We start from the raw sequence: 8,149 nt of genomic DNA on the forward strand, positions 1-8,149 counted from the left end.
GGAGGAGGAGGAGTATTCTAGGTAGCTGTGGGAGTCGGTGGGCTTGAAATGAATATCGGTTTCTAGGTGGTTGCCCGATATGCAGACAGAGAGGTCCAGAAAGGGGAGAGAGGTGTTAGAGATGGTCCAGGTAAACTTTCAAGGAGGCAGATTTAGGGCTAAAGGGAGAAAGCAGGAACAGGAACCGAGTTGGACAATCAGCCATGATTACATTGAATGGCACAGTAGGCTCGAAGGGCTGAACGGTCTACCCCTCATCCGATTTTCTATGGAAGTTTAAAGGCCATCTGTTTCAGGTTCTACTATCTGGACAGTCACATGGTATATCATACTAACCAACAAGGAGCCCAGAACAGAGCTCTCCACCTCATGGTTGGATCTACGTGCCTTAGGTCCAAAGACACGTGTTGCTCTCTGGCACCTCACACTCTCATTTTCTGCTCCCGAATTCCCAAGTGCTCTCAGCCCAGGTATAGTTTGAGCTTATCTGGCAAACAAAAACTAACTGGTTATTAGCTGCAATATTAACTCCATTCTTCTGTCTCCACAGATGCGATCCGATTGCTGCATACTGCCGGCCGTCTCTCCCTTTATTTTGAAACAGATTTCTATCATTTTCCATGTGTTGTATTTGAATCAGAAACTCCCCTTTTCATTCCCAGTGTGTGACTTTCTCTGCACTTTGGACAGGCTCTTTTACATTCAGTGTACGTCTGACCGAGAGGAGGTACCGGTTATTGCAAAGTGGCTCCTTCCGTTTGGCTGGAGCTGGATCAATAATTCAGGGTAGGGAACTGAACTGGTTACCTTCCCTGTCCAGCCTGGGATAAAAAGGAAACCAATAACACTCTGATTAAGCTGCCAGGGTCATATAAAATGTTTTCACTCACACTCCCTTTGCGTGCACCTCTCATAGTTAAGTCCGAAAGCACTCAAGGTTTTAAAAATCAGGATTTTCTCCACAGATGATGAAACAATGTTCAGAACCGTTCCAAACTTTACGCAACCAGAAACTTGAAAGAGGACAAACCAGAAAGTGAAAAACACATCATCAGAAATAAATCTGTGGAGAGATGGATTGAGTGATGTCAGCCAAGCTGTTTTTTTTTTTTGGGGAGAGGCGGGGTTGCACACGGGTGTAACAATTTGGATGCCTGCCAGATTTCTGCTAACCCGATACAGACCAGGTATTCTACCCAAGTGTTTCAGGATTGGTACTCCTTGGATATGCAGTACATTTGCCTCCAGTTATCGAGAAGTTTCTCTGAATTGCGTTTAACACGAAATGAACCTTGTACCATGACCACAGATACAAGCTTAGTTGTCTTTGCTTTTTATTCACAGACTAATCAAATGACACAAGCATGAGTTAAATATATTTACTCAGGGGAGTGAAGGCGCATTTATTTGATCAGGGCTGCCTGTCTCTCTGAAACTCACTGGCACTTAGATAAGAGAACCTGGGTACAGACCAGGACAGGGAAATATGTGAGACAAAGTTAATCTAATTTAGCTCAGTTGACTGAATGGCCGGTTCGCGATACTGAGTGTGCAAACAGCATGGGTTCAACTCCCTCACTGGCTGAAGTCACCACGAAGGACTGTCCTTCTCAACCTCTCCCTTTGCTTTAGGCATGGTGATCCTCAGGATAAACCATCACCAATCATTTCTTTCTGATGAGAGAAAAGCCTGTGGACTATGGCAACTAACACTGATTAGAGCAATGAACAAGTGAAGGAAGTATAAGGTTAGCCTCCAATTGTAGGCACAAAGGAAGCGAGCAATGAGCAATACATTCAATTAATAAATTATCCAGCAATGTCCATGGCCCAGAAGAGAACACGGAAAAAAAGTCCCTCCCACAAGAACTGTTTGAGCTGAATAGAATGGGTAAATTTAAGAGCGATCTGGATACACAAAAGGAGAAAGGATTAAAGCTATGTTGACAGCATACGATGGAGTAAAACTGGTGTCAACTGCGAATACTGGAATAGACAAGATGGGTCATCTGGCCCGTTTCTGTGCTGCAAAGATTTTATGCTCAAATGTGCAGCACAGGTGGCCATTTAGCCCATTGTGCTTATGCTGTCCTATTAGTTCCCCTCTCTTTCCCGGAGCCCCTGCCAACATTTCACGTTTCTTTTCAAAAAATGTATTTCCAATCACGTTTTCGGGTGCTATTGTCTGTAAGGTGCTGTCATTTACCCAGGTACACAACATCACAAACTGTACCTGTGTTTTTTTCTCCTTCATATAATGTGGGCATTGCTGCCCGAGTCAGCATTTATTGCTCATCCCTAATTGTCCTTGAATTGAGGGGCTTCCTCAGCCATTGCAGAGGGCAGTTATGAGCCAACCATACTGCTGTGAATTTGAAGTCACATGTAGATCAGACTGGGTAAGGATGACAAATTTCCCTCCCTAAAGGCTATTTTTGTTTTAATAGTTTCATGGTCATCAGAGACTAGCTTTCAATTCCAGATTTTATAAACTGAAGCAGCCATGATTAGATTTGAATGCATGCTCCCAAAGTAATAGGCTGGGCCTCTGGATTACATTGCTACTGCAGCTCATCCCTCTCCATGAGATGATCTTCCATCTGTACACCAGAGTTCCCAGTTAACCATCAGGCACACTGGGTGAGGTGGCAGATTGTAAAGCCTTGTAAACAAAAGCACAAATCCCCTTACCTGCTCTGGTCATTTCAGCAGTAGTCAGTAGAACAAGTGTAGGGAAGAGATAATTCATCCTAAAGGAAGAGATGTATATATATAAAAAAGTTAGAAGTTGAACTTTAAGGAAACAAAACTAGACTCCCCACCAGCAGGTAATTCTCCACCTTTCGTCATAGCAAAGTCTCAAATACATGCACATTTTATTTTAGAATATCTATGCTTCAATCCCTCACCTCATACATCCCAGACCATGAACAATTCCTCCTTCCCCACTTAGGGGAGGAAAGGACACACACAGTGCCTCCCACTGCTCCAAATCCTTGACTGGTTTCCCCACATTTCAGCTAATCCATATATCTGCAAATGTGACTACGCAAAGAGTATAAGATGGGGAGGCATGTATACAACTATCTCTGTACACCACCCCCAGATTCCAGGAAAGGAACATGGTCTACCTGACTTTCTCAACTGGTTTCAATCACACCAGAGGGTGAGAAAGGAATTTTCGACCAATTTCTTCATTTAAGGACTGAACCTAACCTTTCCACATTAGTAATCTTATATAGAGTCAGACTACACAGCCACTCACCCCCGAACGGATTCCAGCTTGCTTTAAAACAAAAAACAAAAATTGCTAGGAGAAACTTAGCAGGTCTGGCAGCATGTACAGAGAGAGAAACCATGTCAACATTTCCGGTTTAGTGGCCCTTTTTGAGAACTAGCTTGATTTAAACCGTTTCTCATCCATATCCTTACCTAAGCATCTACCGACTTTGGGGGGGTGGGGGGGGAGGAGGAGGAGGAGGAGGAGGAGGAGGAGGAAGAGGAAATGAGGGAAGACAGAGAGAGAGATCTCTGATATCAACTGCCCTGTGTGTAAAGAAGTATTCCCTGATTTCCATCCTGACCAGAGAAATATCATTTGAAACATTGTGGCGGACCCCTTAAGTTAAACCCTTTTATCATTTTAAAAGACCTGGATAGGGCGAGGTGAGCGATTAGAGGTGGCATTTCCCGGGACAAACAGCCAGAGGAAGAGGAGCTAGGGTCAGTGCAGAGCAAAACTGAGATAGAACAGGAAGAAAAACAACAGGAAACGCCAGACAGCTTTCTCCAAACAAAAAAATTGGAAAAATCAGTTCATTTAATCCCACAGAAATGAGTCAGCTCAGGCACACCCTGCTGCCAACGAGCCTGGAGTACAACGTCTGAACAAGAGGAATCAGGACAGAGATGGGGTTGGAAGTGGGAACAGGGCAAAGACACGGAGACTGGGTCCCCTCACAAACCCATTCGCTGTAGCCGTTGCCAGTCAGATACGGCATAGCCACTACCATACACGCTCTCTCTAGGCCTTCGGACACAGCGTAGCTGTTAGCGGACACGCTGTCTCTGGGCTGTCGGACACAGCGTATCGACCGCTGCCTCAGCTACATTACCTCGTGTGGTGTATCCAATCCCACCATTGGGCCATCTGCTGTCAATTACTAATCATTATTGGTGAACATGGATGTCAATCAGGCACCAACCGCGCAGACTGCTCCCAGACAAAGCTAGAACACTGCGGATGATGGAATTCAGAAATAAAAACAGAAAATGCTCAAGAAAATCACAGGTTTGGCACTATCTGTGTGGACAGGAACTCCGTCCTGAAGAGGAGTCTTTGGACTCGAAACATTAAGGCTTTTCTCTCCCCAAAAATGTTGAGTTCTCCAGCAGCTGGTGTTATTTTCGTATTTCCACAGACAAAGCCACCACTAGCAGCCGGGAGGGATCTGGTGAAATGTCCTTGAATGGGTGTTGTGCCTAACGCTGCAGTTACTGGAAAGAAACAGACTGTCCAGATGATAGAAACATTCTTGCAGCTAACTGAAGAGCCAGCCTGGTTGTAGGGCCGGTACATGCAGTCATCTATTGTTACTATATTTTCTCTATTCATTCATGGGACGAGGACGTCACTGGCTAGGCAGTATTTATTGCTCATCCCTAATTGCCCAAAGGGCAGTTAAGAGTCAACCACATTGCTGTGGGTTTTGAGTCACATGTAGGCCCAGACCAGGTAAGGATGGCAGTTTCCTTCCCTAAAGGACATTAGTGAACCAGATGGGTTTTTCCTGACAATCAACAATGGATTCATGGTCATCATTCTCAATTCCAGATATTTATTTAATTCAAATTCCTGCCATGGCAGGATTCGAACCTAAGCCCCCAGATCATTATCTCAGTCTCTGGATTAACAGTCCAGTAATAATACCACTAGGCCATTGCATCCCCATGTATGCCAATTTATTGCTCCATAAAAACACAATTTGGTTGGCGTGAACGGTTAAAATGTGTCAGTAAAGTTACCTTGATCACTCTGTCTATTCCCCACTTGCTATTATTTCCACAGTTAAACTTTCACACGTCTGCTTGGCTCAAGGAGCAGATTATAGAAAAGTTGTTTTCCCTAATAAGCAGATAAGGCCGGCTCCTGTCTGTGTGAGCTGACCTCAAACAGTCCCAAATTCACATTACACCAGACCTCTGATGCGTACACATTACAAAATATCTGAGAAGTAACAAAAGGGAAAAACAAAACGTAGCCCAAAAGTGCATTTGGTTTATACAGACTCAAATTTTCAAGTAACAATACTTTGGGAAAAGCTAGAAGGACAAGGGCAATAGATACATGGGAACACCACCAGCTGCAAGTTCTCATCCAAACTGGTCACCATCCTGACTTGGAAATACATCACCGTCACGGGGTAGAAATCCTAGAATACCCTCCTTAAGGGATACTGTGGGTCAAACAGGACTGAACTATTTATCTTAAGTTCCCTCTGAAGAAATGAGGCTGGTTTGACCTCTTTAATATATCTGTGAAATCTACCTGATCTAACAACTATGGGGGCTTGGGCTACAGCATTTTAAGAAGATAGCTCACCACCACTTTCTCAAGGGGCAACTAGGGATGTGCAATAAATGCCCATGTCCCATGAGTAAGTAAAACAAAAAAAAAGTGTGTTGGGACTATGACCCACTAAATGCATTTTGAAAAATACCGCACCTAACATCAAGGATAAGGTACTGAGGACTTTCTTATGCACCAAACCAATGGGGAGCTGACTCCCTGATATCTTCCCACTAACTGAAAGAAGTAGAGAGTTTTACAATACCTTTTGGTATTCAAGGCACTTTGCATGCCAGAAAACACGAAATGTAGTCATATCAACACTGTAAATTGGCTGCCACATTTCCACAAAGCAAGCTCCCACAAATAGCAACATGACAATTTAAATCGATTCACTAATGTGATCAGGTTAATTTGTTTGGAAATTGTGGATATCATCTGTATAATCATTTACTAGGTCAGAACTTGGAGTATTGCTGACAAGAAATAAGCCATTTTGTCAAAGGCATTCATCTTGCATTCTTCAGGATAATGTGCAAGAAATACCAAAGTAAAGGCAAAATGATGTTTATTCTGTATGAGGACAGTGCTGATCATTTAGCATTGGTATTTCTTGCAAATCTCCCTGATGGGAAAAAGAAGCTTTGGATATTGGAAACAAAAATAGAAATTGCTGTAAAAGGTCAGCCAGTCTGGCAGCATCTGTGGAGAGAATTCAGAGTTAACATTTCAGGTCGAGTGACCCTTCCTCAGAACTTTGCAGCATCCACAGTTCTTTCTGTTTTTATTAAGCATTGAATATTTTAGGGTTAAGTCCAGGAGATCACTCAGAGACCCTCACAATCACCCATCACTACAAGTGTTTCTTAGTCGATTCCATCATTTTTACCATCCCAGTATGTAAGAAAGGGGCTTCCAGGTCTCAGTTCAGAGCTTGGCTTGCTGATAAAGGTATAACTTTATGTTGGTGATCAACCTTTTCCATTCTATTTGGTTCCTCTCCCACTTGGCGAATGTTATAGCTAATTACGTGCTAATAATCCTAGAGAATGGCAGTTCAAATCATACCATCCTCACCCCCTCAATGGTCACATTTTGAATGTTTGGTCAATTTAACTTCATCTCACTGAAGCTGTTTTGGCATTACCAAGGCATTTGGAAACCTGAGGAGTTGATTAACAGCAAGTTCATAACCTTGTTTATTTGCTTTCTAATTGGTCTTGTGATATCAGCCAAGGGATAAATGTTGACCAGGGGAACTGCCCTACTCTTCTTTGAAACAATACTGGAATCTTTAGTGTCTACCTGCAATGGCAAATAAAGGCTCACTTGAACTCCTCATCCATTGGAGGGCACATCTGACAGTGCTGTACTCCGAGCAGCAGTTTGGGTTATGTGCTCCAGTCTGAAGTAAGACTTGACCCTACAACTTTCTAACACAGAGATAAGAGTGCTACTCAGTGAACCATGGCTGACAACCCAAGCCACAGTTGTTAGATCTGGTAGATTTCCTGGATATATTAAAGGGATCAAACCAGACTCATTTCTTCAAAGAAATTATTCCCTACAGGAAGCTTAGGCCAAATATTTAAATCCTCTAACAGTAATGTACCCAGAGAGTTCTGGCTTTCAGAGAACCAACACATATGTTTCCTCAAGATGGGACTTCTTTTATCCCAAGAATGGAAATCTTGAATGGGAAGGCTCATAATGTTCAAAACCTTACTTTACTGCAGAGGGAGTACTATCCTTTACAGCTGCCATCATTGTGATGAGAAGTTAAATGGACAGCCCAGCTACCTTAATAAAAGCAAAATAGTGCAGCTGCTAGAAATCTTAAACAAACAAAAAATGCTGCACAGAGTAACAGATTTAATGTTCAGATTGGCGATCCTTCGCAGAACTATCCCAAACAGATCAACCCAAAACACTAACTCTATTCTAATAAGACTTGCTGAGTATTTACTGCTTTTACTGTCTTTTGCACATCTCTTGGTGCATAGTGAACGTAGTCCCATTTACAAACAATTGGAATTCATCTGAAGCCATCTGTAACACGATGTAATGTTGGAACGGTGTTGCATTTTAAATGTTTGGTTAATTTAAATTCATCTCACTGAAGCTGCTGGAATATTACCAGAACATTCAGAAATCCATGGTGATGATAAGAAGCTATTTTCCAAACTTGTTTACTTACTTTTTCTGTAAATAACAATCTAATGACCCTTAATTTGTTACTACAGTGAGCTGTCAGCCCGCTAAGGTTACTCTTCATTTATGTTCCTTTTGCATAGCAGCAATCTAGTTAGAGTTATTACAGCAAAGAAAGAGGCCATTAGGCCCTTTACTCTACTGAGGGCCTCACGGACTCAAACTATTTAGTCAAATCCCCGCCTCCTTATCCACAAGAGAGGCATATTTAAGGATGTGGGGAAAAGGAGGACATGGGCTGGAAGAATGTTTGCTGGTCAGGGAACCAATGAACTAATGTAATGGGTAAACTAAATTCGGTGCAATCCTGAATTCACGCAGCATTGTTTTAGATTAGCATTAACATATGGAAGGTTTGGGGGCGGCGGG

General features: G+C 42.7%; 1 protein-coding gene across 1 annotated transcript in view; it reads right to left on the reverse strand.

The window, feature by feature from the left end:
* Positions 1–8,149, reverse strand: part of LOC109918054 (butyrophilin-like protein 1) — a 50,326-nt gene that overhangs the window by 33,955 nt on the left and 8,222 nt on the right. Inside the window, exon 2 of the mRNA XM_020517950.2 lies at positions 2,692–2,750. Coding sequence (XP_020373539.1) covers positions 2,692–2,749 — 58 coding nt within the window. The 5' untranslated portion in view covers position 2,750. The remainder of the gene's footprint in view (positions 1–2,691; positions 2,751–8,149) is intronic.

Source organism: Rhincodon typus, chromosome 9, assembly GCF_021869965.1.
Source record: "Rhincodon typus isolate 14 chromosome 9, sRhiTyp1.1, whole genome shotgun sequence".
In the NCBI taxonomy this organism is placed as follows: domain Eukaryota; kingdom Metazoa; phylum Chordata; class Chondrichthyes; order Orectolobiformes; family Rhincodontidae; genus Rhincodon; species Rhincodon typus.